The 17,904-nt window shown below is 40.6% G+C and overlaps 2 protein-coding genes across 4 annotated transcripts in view; one reads left to right on the top strand and one right to left on the bottom strand.

The window, feature by feature from the left end:
• The window catches only part of MFSD14B (major facilitator superfamily domain containing 14B), an 80,549-nt gene that overhangs the window by 36,563 nt on the left and 26,082 nt on the right, over positions 1 to 17,904 (top strand). The window lies entirely within an intron of this gene.
• LOC103663156 overlaps positions 3,324 to 17,904 on the bottom strand; it is a 98,002-nt gene continuing 83,421 nt past the window's right edge. Inside the window, exon 3 of the mRNA XM_040620387.1 lies at positions 3,324 to 5,179. Coding sequence (XP_040476321.1) covers positions 4,921 to 5,179 — 259 coding nt within the window. The 3' untranslated portion in view covers positions 3,324 to 4,920. The remainder of the gene's footprint in view (positions 5,180 to 17,904) is intronic.

The raw sequence follows: 17,904 nt of genomic DNA, 5'->3' as shown, positions 1-17,904 counted from the left end.
AAAAGAAAAAAAAAAGATCTTTGTAACAGGGTGATTTTACAGATTACATGAGCTAGTATTTGTAAAGCTATTAGCACAATACCTTCATGTGCTGAATAAAATGTTGCAAAGAGAAATATGTAAAAAACAAAAAACCATTAGAAGGAAGTCTTGGTAACCATTTTCTTACCAGTTTGGGAAAAGATTTTCTTTTCTTAGAAAAAGAATTTATAAAGGAAAAGATTGAGTCATTTACATAAGTATTTTAACTTTGGTAAATCAAAACCACCATAAAAATTAAGACAAAGGACAAAATGTTGTTTGCAACATGTGGAATAGAAGGAGGAGTACATAAATGTGCTCTCAAAGTAAAATGTTGTGAAAATGATTGATATCCCAGAAGGGCAAGGAAGAATGTAAGCTAGCAGTTTCCAAGAGATGTCAGCGTTAAAATAGGGTTATCACTAGTAAGCAATGAATCCCAAATGAAGTGAGATTATATTTTCACATAGACATTGGTAGAAAAGTTTAAACTGACAATACTAGTTCATTTTGTGGTAAATTGGCCCCACACATGGTTGATGAGAAGATAAATTGGTATAGCTTTCCCGGAAAGCAGTGTTTAAAGAACCTCAAAATATTCACTAACAAAGCAATTCCATTTCTAGAAAATTATTCTAATCAAATAGTTATTCAGAGAGTCAGGTAAAGGGCTGTTTGTGATAATAGCCATGGGAGCAATTAAAATGCCTTAAAATGAGAAGAAGTACTTTGTGGCACAGCCGTATGATGCCATCGGTACGTGAAGAATACCACATAATGTGTGCGCCGGAGAGTCGTAAGACTCCAGTAAGGGTTTGGGTTTGTTTTGACCAGAATACATGCGTATGAGCAGGGGGGAAATGTGGTTAAAATGGAGGCACCTGAAGCGTTAAAGCAGATGGAGTTAGGGATGATGTGCAGTTTTCTTTCTTTGTAGATTTTCCGCGGCTAACTTGAACTTTGTTAAGTTTACTGTCGTAATGTATGGATGAGAAAGTTTGTATTTGGGGTGAGCACCCATAAAAGATAAAAGAGGAAACAGGTCTGTGAATTCTCCAGTTTCAGGTTTCTTCTCCGGCATCTTTATTCAGATAAAATTCCCACACCATGCACGTCACCCACTAAAAGTGTACATCCCACGGGTTTACTGTGTTTGCAGACTTGTACAGCTGTCAGCACACTGTCAGGTTTAGAACGTTCTCATCTCCCCAGACAAGGACTCTTGTACCCACTGCAGGCACTCCTCATTTGCCCCCATCTTCTTCAGCTGCAGGCAAGCACAGATCTGTCTGCTTCTATAGATTTGCGTGTTCTGGACTTTTCATATAAACGGAGTCATACTAGGACGCCTGGGTGTCTGTTGGTTAAGCGTCTGACCTTGGTTTCAGCTCAGGTCATGATCTCAGGGTTGTGAGATTGAGCCTCGTGTTGGGCTCCACGCTCGGTCAGTGTGGAGTCTGCTTCTCCTTCCTGCCTGTGCGTGCTCCCCCCCCCCAATAAATAAATAAATAAATAAATAAATAAATAAATAAATAAAACCTTAAAACACTTCAAAAAAAATGGAATCATACTATAAAATGGTCTTTTGTGACTGCCTTCCTTCACTTCCATGCTGTCATCCAGGCCCACCTGTGTTGTAGCACATGTTAGTACTTCATTTTTTATGGCCAAATAATATTCCACTGTATGAACATTCACAGTTCATCTGTTCATTAGTGATGGACATTTGGATTGCATCCGCTTCTTGGCCTGAGTAGTAATAACTGCTGTGAACATTACATTTGTATACAAGTTTCATGTGGCCCTATGTTTTTACCTGACCCTAGGAATACACCAAGGGGTACTGGAATTGCTGGATCATAGGGTGACTTGATTGTTTTAATTTTGTTTTCGAATTAACGTCTTTCCTAACCCTCTCTCTGGCAAGTCGTATGTGTTCTTCGTCCCCTAGACTTCTGAAATATGGGTGACTCAAGCCTTGGACAACAGTTTCTTCTATCTCTACACTCACTCCCTAGATGACATTATCAGACTTAACCACTTTCACATCTCAAATATCTTCCTAGACCTTAGTCCAGAACTCCAGAGTTGCATACCCAGTGGCCTTACTGACACCTCTCTTTCCTTGTCTGATAAGCATCTCAAAGTTGACATGCCAGAACTAAGTTCCTGATCTTCCTCTCTTGCCTGACCTCCTAAGCCTTCCTCATTTTAATTACTGGTCATGCCATTCTCGCTCAGACCAAAATCCCTGGAGTCAGTGTTGACTCCTTTCTCTTCCCAAAACCATTCCATCAGCAGACTCTGTGGTTGTACCTTCAAAATAGATCTGTAATGAAAACACTTCCTGGTCTGCTTTCGATAGGATTCTGATAAAATACAAGCCAGCTTGTGGCATTCTTAACCAATCCCATCCCCACTCCATTTTCTCCTCTGGCATCATCCCTGTTCTCTTCTGCACTCCCTGCCGACCTTGTTCCCAGCAAAGCTTCCTTAGCCTGTGCTTGCCTGAGGGCTTTGTAGGTTCTGTTTTTTTCTGTTTGATTGCTTTCCCCCCAGATTCTGACCTCACTCCGGAACCCTTAGCTTTTCACCCAGATGTCGTTTTGTAGTAAAGCCTTTACTGACCGTTGTCTAGAATAATGTAACCTCATCACTTCAGTCCCTCTTCTCTGCTTTGTTTTTCTCCAAAAGGGTTATAATTTCACCTCTGACATGATATGTGTTTTGCTTTATGTTGTTATTGTGTGTCCTTCTCAACCTTTTTCTTTTGGACTAGAACCTACTTGAAGGCATGAATTTTTGTCTGCTTTGCTTACTGCTGTCCTCAGCACCTAGAACAGTTCTTGGCAAATGACAGATATTCAGTAAATATTCTTTTTTTTTTTTTTTAAAGATTTTATTTATTTATTTGACAGAGATAGAGATAGCCAGCGAGAGAGGGAACACAAGCAGGGGGAGTGGGAGAGGAAGAAGCAGGCTCATAACGGAGGAGCCTGATGTGGGACTCGATCCCAGACTGCTGGGATCACGCCCTGAGCTGAAGGCAGAACGCTTAACCGCTGTGCCACCCAGGCGCCCCAGATATTCAGTAAATATTCTTGATGTAATATTTCTTTCCAGTCTTTTTCTTTTCCTTTTTTTTTTTTTAAGATTTTATTTATTTAAGATTTTATTTATTTATTTGACAGACAGAGACAGCCAGCGAGAGAGGGAACACAGGCAGGGGGAGTGGGAGAGGAAGAAGCAGGCTCCTAGCAGAAGAGCCTGATGTGGGGCTCGATCCCAGGACGCCGGGATCACGCCCTGAGCCGAAGGCAGACGCTTAACGACTGCGCCACCCAGGCGCCCCCTTTCCAGTCTTTTTCTGTGCATTTTTAAATAGTCAAGATCCAGCTTACACAGAGACTGTAACAATTTATCTTTGTTCTTGTATCAGTAATCACTGATTATATCATAATAATTTCTCTGCAACATTAAAAACTACATGAAGTATAGGCAGCCCCGTTTTTGCACGTTCCAGTATGCACAAATTTCAGTTATTCAAGTTCAGTTAAAAAATACCAGCCCCCTGCAACAATACAGCTCAGATCTCCATTACTATGGTATATTAACTGTGAGTAATGCACAAAGTATGAACTGCAGCTAGCTCCTCGGTCCGCAGAACACTCCATAAACAACGGAAGAACGTCGTGATCAGTGACCGTCCTCGGCACCTCAAAACGTTGGTGCCCGGTCACTCTGCATCTCTCAGTTCCTGCACAGACAGCAAAGCGTGTAGCTGTGTTGCCTCCTTGTCTCCAGTGATAAGCCCATATGACAGTACAGAAATGGATCATTGGAAAGGAACTGGCCAGCAAGGGTGGAAGTGCAGTTAAGTAATTACCGATCATGCTAGAGGTGAAATTCAGATAGGACCTCTGCAGAATTATAGAAGGAATGAGCTGGTTGGGGCGTACAGCCAGAGGAACGTAGTAAAGATAAATTCATCAGCATGAAGGAGAACAGTGTGATGAAGATGTCCCAGGGGAAGTGATGTCAGCAAAATGCTTCACATTGAAGGAACTCTCAGAGATGGTATTTCATGACATTGAAAACACAAAGGACAAAATGTTGGAAGTTGATTCAGATGTAGAAAGGCATCTGACAGTTTGCCAATGCACAGAAGTTACTCACTGCACATCATATGTTATAGGGCTTTGTAGGAAGGCAAGCACTGTTCAAGTGACTCTTGATAAGTTTTTTATAAGGAAATAAAACACTTCATTTCTTAAGGTTTTAAATTACAGTGTAAATAAACATTAGTAAATATTTTGCTGTTTTTTCTTTTCATTAGTATTAAGAGATGAATAACATATTAAAAGGTTTATTTTAAGGAATGGACTCACATGAAATGGGGGCTAGCAAGTCTAAGATATGGAGGGCAGGCAGAACTCTTTCTTCTCCTGGAAACCTCAGATTTTGCTCTTAAGGCCATCAACTAATTGGACGAGCCTCCACCCATATTATTGAGAGTAATACCCTTTACTTTGAAACCAACTGCAACAAAATACCTTCACAGGAGCACCCACACTGCACTTGACTAAATAATGGGGTACTGTAGCCTGGCCAAGGTGACACCATTGCAGTAGTTTTAGCCACACCAGACTGAGACGCCATGGTGTGACTTGGCAGATGAAGTCTGGTTGTGACTGCTGGGTAGTAGCAGCAGGTGCGGTGACTGTAATCATCTTCAGCATTAAAACCAGTTGGTCTGATGACCCAGTGTCTGCCTTGTAACTTCTCGAAGCTTTACCTTAGCAGCTTTGTTTTACATTTATTACAAAATTAGACCCAAACACAGCGGCCATGGGTCGAGGTTGGGTTATGCTCAGAGAGGTCAGTATGGAGAGGGCGGCTCTAAAGCAGGAGGTGATGATCTTGTCTACCTTTGTATCCCAGTGAAGGCTTGGGAAAGCGGAGAAAGTAGAAACCCAGCAGGCCAGCTAGTGGGGGGCCGCAGGGGTTCACATGCAGATGAGCTGCTTCGCAGTCTACACTTGACCACCAACTCTGATGAAGGAAATGGCATGTAGACCTTCTGCCAGGATGCTCTTCAGGGGTGTTTGGTATGTCCCAAGTTTCTCTACTCCAGGAGTTGCTGCTCAGCTGTCTCCTGCTGTTTAAATGAATTAGATCATCAAGCAGTGCTTAGCATAGTAGCTTAGCATAAGGACACACAAACTTTTGGTTGACATATATATATATATATATATATATAAAGGCCAAGTTGCTGAGGAAACGACGCAATTGCGTTATTAGTCGGTCTTGGAACTCAGTCTCTGAAGACCTAGTTGACTCTCAACCAGAGCTCAGTTATTTGCATTGATGGTAACTTTGGCACCTTCTGGCTAGGTGAGGAATCAGATGCCACACAATGAAGTTTATCATGTATATTACATGGATAGGCCCTATGCTTATTTAATGCGGCATTTATTTTGTGTGTTAGATATCATTTTAGCAAAATGATTCTTTATCTGTCTGCTATTTTTCATAATAACTTTTCTTCCTTTTTAGCTACAAGGCTCGCAGACCAAGTGTATACCATGCTGCTATTGTCATCTTCCTTGAATTCTTTTGGCGTGGGGCTTGTTGACAACTCCAATGTTAACCGTGTAGTCAGCTTCGAACAGGTCCTTTTTTTGTTCATGAAAGCAAATCAGAGGCTCTTAAGCAACTACCCCCAGGGCCAAATGTTTAGCTTTTGTGTTTATGAGAACCTCTGACAGCGCTTAGACTGTTTATTCCACTGGGTTGTGTCCACTGTGTAGACTGGGAACTACCTGCAACAAGACACTAAAGGTGCACGCTCAGTATTCTTGGGCAGCAAGGCCCTCCCACTGAACCGAATCTTGGATGTGCTGTGAGTGAACTGTAGGTATTTAAGACGAAGATGCACTGGGAAAAACCACTGCAACGCCTTTGTTGAACTTGTAACTTACCTTGTATGGATTTTAATGGCCTTTGACTGAGAACATAGTAAATAGATTGGTAAGTACCTTGGAACAGTGAAAGGATCATTGTAAGAATGTTCAGATTTCCATATTTGATAGAAGTTAACTTCCCTATAGCCACTTCTTCAGCAGAGGCTGTACTGAATTTCTTAGCAAGAACGTAGATGTTTGATATGTTGTATTAGAGGAAGGGGAGATGTTAAGAAAGGATTACCAGATTTTGGTGCTTAATTACTATTTTATTTTTTTAAAGATTTTATTTATTTGAGAGAGAAGGCGTAATGTGCACGCGTGTGTGCGAGCAGAGGGAGAGAGAGAAGCAGACTCCGGGCTGAGGACAGAGCCCGACACCAGGTTCAGTTTCAGGGACTCTGAGATCATGACCTGAGCCAAAATCAAGAGTCAGGACACTTACTGACTCAGCCACCCAGTCGCCACCCCAATCACTTACAATTCTAATAAAAATATTTTAAAATTGAAGAAAAAGATATTTTTAACTTGGCTTACATTTCCCAGTTGTCTTAAATTGTTCTTTAAAAATCTGTGGTGGTGAACTCTTCCCAGTCACCATTTTGCTTTTATCAGAGAATCTGAATCCCTTTTGGATACAGATCAACTTTGTTCCGAGATTAGCTTTAGAAAAACAGGGAACTTTAAGTGTGGCTATTAGCCTTACGTAAGACTTTTGTTATTTTTAATTCTTCTGGTGCAATTAAAATAAAATTTGATTAATTAATTAAAATGACAGTGTGATGGAAACAGTCAACTTAAAAGATTGCCTGTATGTTCTTAAACCGCTATTTTATTCTTTTTCTCATTACGCTACCTTTTCCTTCTTAATGCTTTACTACAGAAGGTAATTGGTATTAGTTAAAGAAGTGGTCCCCATTTTTAAATTTCATGAGCCCGCTGTGTTCACCTCTTCACTGTTTTGGACCGCCTATGACATACATTGGTGCTCAGTAGATATTCTTTTGAATAATAAGTATATGCATTGTGGAAACACATGTGTCCTTTTGAGGGATTGTTTCTTTTGAGACATATTTTCAGTATGAATATAGACAATATCAGGCTACCATTGTAAGGAACTGTGTTACTTAATTCCCTCGACCCCGCCCACTCTTGTGTGTGCCAGTGTTTTAAATAGTATTTTTCTAATGCAACCAGAAATCTGCTGTGAGTAGTTCAGCAGGTTTCTCAGTGATAGACTTATCCTATAATCATGCTCTAGTAAGAATTCAAGCAAAGTGAAGAATACTTTAATGTTTTTGAGGCCTTTTAAGAAATTCTAAAAACCACCTTTCCAGACAGTTAAAATCTTTGGGGACCTTCTTTGGCTAGACCAATGATTGTCAGATCCCTTTAATTTTTAATTACTTAATTTTATGTGCTTCTTCTTCTTACTGCCCAATGCAGATAATTTTCCTAGGGGTCTTTGTCCTTGTTAGACCCGGAATGCAGCCTGAGAAGCCAGCTAGAACTGCTGCTTTATTTTCTTTTGCAGTTTCTGAGTGGTTTTGTGCTTGCAAAGATTTGGCTAAAATAAACATGTGATGGAGTGCAGGGTTACAGCATCACTCTGACACACTATATTGTCATAAGAATAGTGCTGAGTTAATAGATGTCTTCTCTTTTTTTCTTTTCTTTCTTTTTTTTAGATTTTTATTTATTCATTTGAGAGAGAGGGAGAGAGCAGGGGGAGGGGGAGAAGTAGACTCCTGGTGAGCCGAAGTCGACATGGGACTCGATCCCAAGACCTGGAGATCATCAGACCTCGAGTCAAGGCAGACGCTTAACCACATCTGAGCCACCCAGGCGCCCCACATTCTCTTTTTTCTGAGCTCTTGGTGTTGCTAAATTAAGCTACGTGTCCTTTACTGTTCATCTCCCTTTAGCCTCTTACACCACAGTTTGCTACCTGTTCTGTTCTGATGGGGTGGCTAGCTCTCTTCCTCCTTTTGGGGGAAAGATTTTCTCTGGCATATCCCCTCTACCTCCTCCCTTTCTGGTTGGACAGAGAACTGATAATGTTAGGTTGTTTGATAAGAGACAAAATTTAGGTTTACTATCATACAGCAGGAGTTTGTTTTATCCTCTTCCTTTATGTTGGGGTTTGGCCTCCTGTATCTGTCACCCACTGTGGTGTAACTGTTAGATGATGGTTCATGTGTGGGTTTTTCCAGCTAAAACTAGTGGCTAGCACTCGGTTGTCCTGTTTCCATCGTGGGGTGAGAAAACCAGTCTGAAGTAAGCGAGGTGGGGATAAGAACAGCTACTCTTACATATTAATATTTGAGATTTTTTGAGAACTGAGATATTTGCTGTCCTTTATTATTCTTCCTATTTTTCCAGTACAGAGAGGTAGAGTTCAAATGCCACTAGCTGAGATGACAAACCTTCCTAAACCTTAAGAATAATCTTGTTAGGGGAAAGGTTGGAATAATTTCTGTGAATGCGTTTACTTTCATAGCATTCCACTGACTACTTGAAGTCTGAGTCGGTCCTTCACCTCTCATCCAGGGCGGGAGTGTCGTAACACAATGAGTTGAAGGAATTGTAAACACTTCATGCTTATTTACCTCGTCTTATTCTAATGTCATTAAGTCTTCTTAATTCCACACAATTAAGAATAAACCTACAGGACACATTGTTTTGTTGTGTGCATCACTGTTCATTTATATCCACCATTACGCTTGCTGTTTATTTCATGTTGTATCTCAGGTCTTACATCTGGACTATTTTCTCTTGTGGAAGTACACTCTTTAAATCCTGCTAGGTGGAGTCCCCAAAGTTAGTCAGACCTACTACTATAAGTTTTTGCTAGGTTAAAACTTGTGCTCAAAGCACATTCTAACCAGGTATAGAATTGTAGGTTGGCATTTGTCGTCTTTTCCTCGTTATGTTGATGACAGGGTAGCTGCTTGTCTGGGCTCCATTGTTACTGTTATGAAGATGTCTCAGCTGTTGCTCATTTGAATGTGAGTCTGTATTTCTCTTGCTGCTTTTTGTTTTTGTTTTGGTTTGGTTTTCTGATTGTGAGTTTGGATTTCTTTTTATTTTGCTTAGAATTTATTCTTGCTTTAATCTTTGCCCTAATGTCTGTCATTGGTTTCTAAAGTACATTCTCAAGCCATTGGCTCCTGAAATGTTGTGTCTGCCCTTATTCGCATTACAAGGACAAGTTTAATTAAAGTTACTCATACTTTTCTTACAGGATCCTTTGTGTCTTTTACTTTCTTTATTTTTTATCGTTCTGTCCTCCATGCTGCATTCTGATAGTTTCTGTTACTCTCTTGGTTCAGTAATTCTCAGCCATTTCTAATCTTGTTAAACATCTCCATTGAGTGAGTTCCCAACTGAAGTCAGTACATTCTTTTCTGTTTTGGAATTTCTTTTAAGATTTTATTTATTTATTTGACAGATAGCCAGCTAGAGAGGGAAATCAAGCAGGGGCAGGGGGAGAGGAAGAAGCAGTGCTTATAGCGGAGGAGCCTGATGTGGGCTCAGTCTCAGGACTCTGGGATCATGCCCTGAGCCGAAGGCAGACGCTAATGACCGAGCCACCAGGCACCCGTGTTTTGGAATTTTTGTTCTTTTAAAAATCTGTGCACTTTTCTTACAGCTTGTAGTTCAGAAATTTCATGCTTATTTTCTATGTCTTGGAATATACTTAGCATATTCATTTTTCTTTTTAAAGATGTTATTTGAGAGAGAGAGAGGTGTGTGTGCATGACCAGTGAGGGGAGGGCAGAGGGAGAGGGCAGCAGACTCCCAGCTGAATGAGGAGCCTGAGATCATGACCTGAGCTAAAGCGTGATACTAACCAACTATGCCTTAGGGTGCCCCAAGCATATTCATTTTACATTATTTCTGTTAAGTAGTTCCAGAATGGGAGGTCGTTGAGAGCTCTCTTTCTTTCATTTATATATTTTTATTTATATATATATATTCTTTCTTTGTTTCTTGCGTTCATAGTGTCATATTTCCTTTGTATCTGATTACCTTGATTATGTCCTGGTCATTTTATTTGAAATACATGTATGGTTGATTTGAAGCCTAGATGATGCCTTTTCAGGATTGATTTTATTTTTTTAACTTTTTTAAAGATTTTATTTATTTATTTGACAGAGATAGAGACAGCCAGCAAGAGAGGGAACACAAGCAGGGGGAGCGGAGAGGAAGAAGCGGGGTTCAGCGGAGGAGCCCGGATGTGGGCTCGATCCCATAACGCCAGGATCGTCCCTGAGCCGAACAGACGCTAACCGCTGGTGTGCCACCCAGGCGCCTCAGGATTGATTTAGATTTTGTGTTAGCCAACCAGAGGTAGCCCAGTCTGGAATCACTATGATCCAGATTTAAGGCTTCGAGGGTTCCTGGACTGCCTTGTTACAGGAAGCTGGGCTGCGGGGTTCATCCTGAGCTTATAACCTTGTGGTACCTGCTTGAAAATTGTTGGTGGTGAAGGGTGTAGCCAATTAACAATTTATGTTATGCTAGATGTTTTTGTAAGAAAAGCACCTTAGTGCTCCCATAGGTGTTCTTGCCTTATTTAGATTTCTGCTCTCGTATTTTTATGTTTTTTGTACTTCAGTAGGATATTCTTACATATTTCACTGATACTTAAAATGTTTTCATTCCAGGGTTCATCTTATTTACCTAACCTAACATTAACAGAGGCAAAAATCTTTCCCTTTATTTTGTTTCTTGAATTTCTCTTGAGTGTCTGTTTGCTCTTGTAGGTTCTGCATGAAACATTTCCTCAGCACACATTCCTCAATGAATGGTCTCATTCAAGGTGTAAAGGTAAGAACAGTGTTTGTGTGGTTCACAAGGAACCAGAGGCAGGAATCCTTAGTCACTTAACTCTGGAAGTTTAAATGGGAAGTACAATAATCACTGTTTGTTCTAAACTTCTCACCTCTGGATTATCATCGTCAAAGTGAAATACAACCCTAAGTCCATAAGGCATAGAACGGTTTACTGGTAAAAGCAGTACTTCATTTTATTAACATGTACACAGCAGTCTCTAAAGAGTTTAATTATGTGAGGCTTTTAAGTTGATCTCTCATGTTCTTGTTCACTTTTGAGATTGACTTTGTATTGAGGAAGAAGGCAGCACAGATTTCTGCCAACTATATGGTAGTCTTTTGTCAAAGCTTCGTTTGTGTTCCGTGCGCAGCTAAGTCTCAACTGTAATTAATTAGCCTTAATTCATTGTTTAAATTTTAATGTGATATTTTTCGAGGCTTGTAAATGAGAGATTAAATAGAAGGTTGTGTTCTAGTCCCACTTCATAGTATAGTATACGGAACAGTGTCTGATGGGTCCCTCCCCAGCTTAGATGGACTTGACCGAGAGCTGAGGAGCACACTTGGAAAATTATACCCTAGTAATTTGCTGAATTTGCAGCTTTGAGCAGCATTATTTGTAATGAATGTTATTTATTCTTTTCCTATTTTCTAAAAAGAATTTGAGAATGCTTTGCAAAACAGCATTTTATTTTTTATTTTTTTAAAGATGTATTTATTTTAGAGAGTGAGTATGCTGGGGGAGGGGCAGAGGGAGAGAATCTCCAGCAGACTCCGCACTGAGCCCAATGTCTCACCACCCTGAGAGATATGACTTGAGCCAAAAATCAAGTCGGACGACTTAACCGACCTAGCCACCCAGGTTACCCCTAAAGTGGCATTTTAAATAAAGGTTGAAGAAGAAGTTTAGAAATCATTGAGAAGAGGAATATTATCAAGAATCTGGCATGTAGTCATTTAAGCACCTGTTTGTGATCAGCATAGATAAAAAAGAAAAATAAATAGAGAATGCATTAATAAAAATATAACATACATTTATCTTTATAGTAGATTCTTGGGGAAGTTACTCCATAGATCTTTATTTTATTGACTAGCTTGAAAATGTGTTTTACTCTGGTTCTGCAAAGTAAAAGCAGCTAGGTCGGCACTGGAAGCCAAGTAGCATGCCACTTTTGACCTCAGAGACTAACGGCTCAGTGTTAGTTCTAAAATGCAAAAACACAGGCGTATGTTGATTCAGGGCTTGAACAGTGGCTTTGGCTTGTTCCACTTCGTAGTATATAGAACTTCAGCTAATTGAGCTTTAATAAGGACTCTGTCCTGTAATGATGGGTTATTGTGTTAGTGGTAGGATAAGATGATAGCACCTACAGCGCTAAGTGTAGCTCTGTTAAGATTAATGTGCATGTTGGCGCCGGTGGTTCAGGTTGCGCCTACGTCTGGCTCAGGCTGATCCCAGCATTCTGGGATCGGGAGCCCCACATCAGGCCTCCTCGCTTGGGAGCCTGCTTCTTTCCTCTCCCCCACTCTCTGCTTGTATTCCTCTCGCTGGCTGTCTCTCTGTCTGTCAAATAAATAAATTAAAAAAAAGATTAATGTGCATGTGAGCAGAGTGAAGCTGTAATGTGGCTTCAGATTGCTTTAGCTTTAAATCTCTGTTCTGCACATTACACTTTTGTTACCGTAGTCAAGAGTCGGTGAGATCGAGCCTCCACACTGGTCTCCATGCTCTGGAGGAGTCTGCTTGGATTCTCTCCTTTCACCCCCCACTGTCTTTTCTCTAAAATAAAATTTACAAAAAGAAAAAAAAAAGATCTTTGTAACAGGTGATTTTACAGATTACATGAGCTAGTATTTGTGAAGCTATTAGCACAATACCTTCATGTGCTGAATAAAATGTTGCAAAGAGAAATATGTAAAAACAAAAACCATTAGAAGGAAGTCTTGGTAACCATTTTCTTACCAGTTTGGGAAAGGATTTCTTTCTTAGAAAAGAATTTATAAAGGAAAAAGATTGAGTCATTTACATATGTATTTTTTAACTTTGGTAAATCAAAACCACCATAAAAATTAAGACAAAGGACAAAATGTTGTTTGAACATGTGAATAGAAGGAGAGTACATAAATGCTCTCAAAGTAAAATGTTGTGAAAATGATTGATATCCCAGAAGGGCAGAAGAATGTAAGCTAGCAGTTTCCCTTAAGAGATGTCAGCTTAAAATAGTTATCACTAGGGGTAAGCAATGAATCTCAAATGAAGTGAGATTATATTTTCACATAGACATTGGTAGAAAAGTTAAACTGACAATACTAGTTCATTTTGTGGTAAATTGGCCCCCACACATGGTTGACGAGAAGATAATTGGTATAGCTTTCCGAAAGTGCAAGTGTTTTAAAGAACCTCCAAAATATTCACTAACAAAGCTACTTCCATTCTTAGAAAATTATTCTAATCAAACAGTTATTCAGAGAGTCAGGTAAAGGCTGTTTGTGATAATAGCCATGGGAGCAATTAAAATGCCTTAAAATGAGAAGAAGTACTCTTTGCTGGCACAGCCGTATGATGCCATCGGCCGTGAAGAATACCACATAATGTGTAAGCTGGGAGAGTCGTAAGACTCCAGTAAGGTTTGGGTTTGTTTTGACCAGAATACATGCGTATGAGCAGGGGGAAATGGTTAAAATGGAGGCACCTGTGAAGGTTTAAAGCAGATGGAGTTAGGGATGATGTGCAGTTTTCTTTCTTTGTAGATTTTCCTCGCTGTAACTTGAACTTTGTTGCTTTACTGTCGTAATGTATGGATGAGAAAGTTTGTATTTGGGTGAGCACCCATAAAAGATAAAAGAGGAACAGGTGTAGAATTCTCCAGTTTCAGGTTTCTTCTCCGGCATCTTTATTCAGATAAAACTGTATCACACATGCACGCTCACCCACTAAAAGTGTACATCCCACGGGTTTTACCGTGTTTGCAGACTTTGTACAGCTGTCAGCACACGTCAGGTTTAGAACTGCTCATCTCCCCAGACAAGGACTCTTGTACCCACTGCAGGCATCCCCCATTTGCCCCCATCTTCTTTCAAGCTGCAGGCAAGTACAGATCTGTCTGCTTTCTAATAGATTTGCGCTGTTCTGACTTTTTCATATAAACGAGTCATACTAGGACGCCTGGGGTGTCTGTTGGTTAAGCTGCCTGACTCTTGGTTTCTCAGGTCATGATCTCAGGGTTGTGAGATTGCGCCTCGTGTTGGGCTCCACGCCGGGGTCAGGTGGAGTCTGCTTCTCCTTCCTGCCTGTGCTGTCCCCCCCAATAAATAAATAAATAAATAAATAAATAAATAAATAAATAAAACCTTAAAACACTTCAAAAAATGGAATCATACTATAAAATGGTCTTTTGTGACTGCTCTCTCCCTTCACTTCCATGCTGTCAATCCAGGCCCACCTGTGTTGTTAGACATGTTAGTACTTTCATTTTTTATGGCCAAATAATATTCCACTGTATGAACATTCACAGTTCATCTGTTCATTAGTGATGGACATTTGGATTGCATCCGCTCTTGGCCTGAGTAGTAATAACTTGCTGTGAACATTACATTTGTATACAAGTTTCATGTGGCCCTTATGTTTTTACCTGACCCCTAGGAATACACCAAGGGTAACTGGAATTGTGGATCATAGGTGATCTGATTGTTTTAATTTTGTTTTTCGAATTAACGTCCTTTCCTAACCCTCTCTCTGGCAGTCGTATGTGTTCTTCTGGCCTCCCTAGACTTCTGAAAATGGGTGACTCAAGCCTTGACAACAGTCTTCTATTCTCACACCTCACTCCCTAGATGACATTATCAGACTTAACCACTTTCACATCTCAAATATCTTCCTAGACCTTTAGTCCAGAACTCAGAGTTGCATACCCAGTGGCTTACTGACACCTCTCTTCCTTTGTCTGATAAGCATCTCAAAGTTGACATGCCAGAACTAAGTCCTGATCTTCCCTCTTTGCCTGACCTCCTAAGCCTTCCTCATATTTTAATTACTGGTCATGCCATTCTCGCCAGACCAAAATCCCTGAGTCAGTGTTGACTCCTTTTCTTCCCAAAACCATTCCATCAGCAGACTCTGTGGTTGTACCTTCAAAATAGATCTGTAATGAAAACACTTCCTGGTCTGCTTTCGATAGGATTCTGATAAAATACAAGCCAGCTTGTGGCATTCTTAACCAACCCATCCCCACCCTTCATCTCTGGTCATCCCTGCATTCTCTTCTGCTACCCCTGCCGACTCTGTTCCCAGCAAAGCTTTAGCCTGTGCTTGCCTGAGGGCTTCTTAGTAGGTTCTGTTTTTTTCTGTTTGATTGCTTTCCCAGATTCTGACCTCACTCCGGAACCCTTAGCTCACCCAGATGTCGTTGTAGTAAAGCCTTTACTGACCGCTGTTCTAGAATAATGTAACCTCATCACTTCAGTCCTCTCTCTGCTTTTTGTTTTTCCAAAAGGGTTATAATTTCACCTCTGCACATGATATGTGTTTTGCTTTATGTTGTTATTGTGTGTCCTCTCCTCAACCTTCTTCTTTCTTTGGACTAGAACCTACTGAAGGTATGAATTTTTGTCTGTTTTGCTTACTGCTGTCCTCAGCACCTAGAAGCCGTCTTGGCAAATGACAGATATTCAGTAAATATTCTTTTTTTTTTTTTTTTAAAGATTTTATTTATTTATTTGACAGAGATAGAGATAGCCAAGCTGAGAGAGGGACACACAAGCATGGTGGAGTGGGAGAGGAAGAAGCAGGCTCATAACGGGAGGGCTTGATGTGGATCCGATCCCAGACTGCTGGGATCACGCCTGAGCTGAAGGCAGAACGTTAACCGCTGTGCCACCCAGGCGCCCCAGATATTCAGTAAATATTCTTGATGTAATATTTCTTTCCCAGTCTTTTTCTTTTTCCTTTTTTTTTTTAAGATTTTATTTATTTAAGATTTTATTTATTTATTTTGACAGACAGAGACAGCCAGCGTAGAGTAGGGAACACAGGGCAGGGGGAGTGTGGAGAGGAGAAGCAGCATTCCTAGCAGAAGAGCCTGGATGTGGGGGCTCGATCCCAGGATCCTACGGATCACGCCCTGAGCCGAAGGCAGACGCTTAACGATCATGCGCCACCCAGGCGCTCTTCCAGTTTCTTTTTCTGTGATTTTTAAATAGTCAAGATCCAGTTCACAGAGACTGTGAACAATTTATTTTTGTTCGTGTATCAGTAATCACTGATTATATCATAATATTCTCTGCAACATTAAAAATCTACATGAAATATAGGCAGCCCCGTTTTTACTACGCTTCAGTGTGCTTATCAAATTCAGATTCCAAGTTCAGTTAAAAAATACCAGCCCTGCAAATCAATACAGCTCAGACTCCAGCCATTTATGGTATATCAACTATAGGCCAAATATCTGCACTACCCCGTAGACACCTAACAACGGAAGAACGCCTGATCAGTGACCGCCCTCTTAATTCCTCAAAACACTTGCCCGTCACTCTTGCATTCTTCGTTCCGGCACAGACAGCAAGCTATAGCGTGTTGCTCTTGTTCCAGTGATCAAGCCCATATGACAGTACAGAAATGGATCATTGGAAAGGAACTGGCCAGTAAGGGTGGAAGTGCAGTTAAGTATACCGACATGTCTAGGAGGTGAAATTCAGGATAGACCTTCTGCAGAATTATAGAAGCGGAATGAGCTGGTTGAAGGCATAGTTCTCGAGTAGAACTGGAAGATAAATTCACTGTGCACATGAAGGAGAACAGTGTGATGAAGATGTCCTAGGGGAACGGATGTCAAAAGCAAAATGCTTCAGCATTGAAGGAACTTCCCAGAGATGCTTGTATTTCTAGATATTGAAAACACAAAGGACAAAATGTTGGAAGTTGATTCAGAGTAGAAAGGCATCTGACTAGTTTGCCAATGCACAGAAGTTACTCATCTGCACATCACTATGTTATAGGGCTTTGTAAAGGCAAGCTACTGTTCAAGTGACTTGATAAAGTGTTTTTTATAAGGAAATAAAACACTTCATTTCTTAAGGTTTTAAATTACAGTGTAATAAACATTAGTAAATCATTTTGGTTGTTTTTTCTTTTCATTAGTTTAGTTAAGAGATGAATTAACATATTATAAAGGCTTTATTTTAAGGAATGGACTCATACAGAAATGGGGGGCTAGCAAGTCTAAGATATGGAGGGCAGGATGAACCTCTTTTCTTCTCCTGGAAACTCAGATTTGCTCTTAAGGCTATCAACTAATTGGACGAGCTCCTCCACCCATCTATTATTGAGAGTAAATCTCTTTACTTTGAAACCAACTGCAACAAAAACTACCTCACAGGAGCACCCACACTGCACTTGACTATAATAATGGGGTACTGTAGCCTCGGCCAAGGTGACACCATTGCAGTAGTTTTAGCCACACCAGTACCTGATTGAGACGCCATGGTGTGACCTTGGCAGATGAAGTCTGGTCTGTGACTGCTGGGAGTAGCAGGTGCGGTGACTGTAATCATCTTCAGTCATTAAAACCAGTTGGTCTGATGATCCAGTGTCTTGTTGTAACTTCAAGTTTTACCTTAGCAGCTTTGTTTTACATTTATTCGAAATTAGACCCAAACACAGCGCCATGGGTCGAGGTTGGGTTAGTGCTCAGAGAGGTCAGTATGGGAGAGGGTGGCTTCCAAAGCAGGAGGGTGATGATCTGTGCTACACTTTGTATCCCAGTGAAGGCTTTTGGGAAAGCGAGTAGAGTAGAAACCCAGCAGGCCAGCTTAGTGGGGGCCGAGGTTCACATGCAAAGGTTTTCGCAGTCTACACTTGACCACCAACTCTGATGAAGGAAATGGCATGTAGACCTCTGCCAGGATGTCTTTCTCAGGGGTGTTTGGTATATGTCCCAAGTTTCCTCTACTCCAGGAGTTTGCTCAGCTGTCTCCTGTGTTTAAAATGAATTAGATCGATCAAGCAGTGCTTAGCATAGTAGCTTAGCATAAGGACACACAAACTTTTGGTTGACATATATATATATATATATATATTTCTTCTT

The sequence above is a fragment of the Ursus maritimus genome, unplaced genomic scaffold, assembly GCF_017311325.1.
Source record: "Ursus maritimus isolate PB19 unplaced genomic scaffold, ASM1731132v1 scaffold_34, whole genome shotgun sequence".
In the NCBI taxonomy this organism is placed as follows: domain Eukaryota; kingdom Metazoa; phylum Chordata; class Mammalia; order Carnivora; family Ursidae; genus Ursus; species Ursus maritimus.
This window is presented reverse-complemented; position numbering and strand designations above follow the sequence as displayed.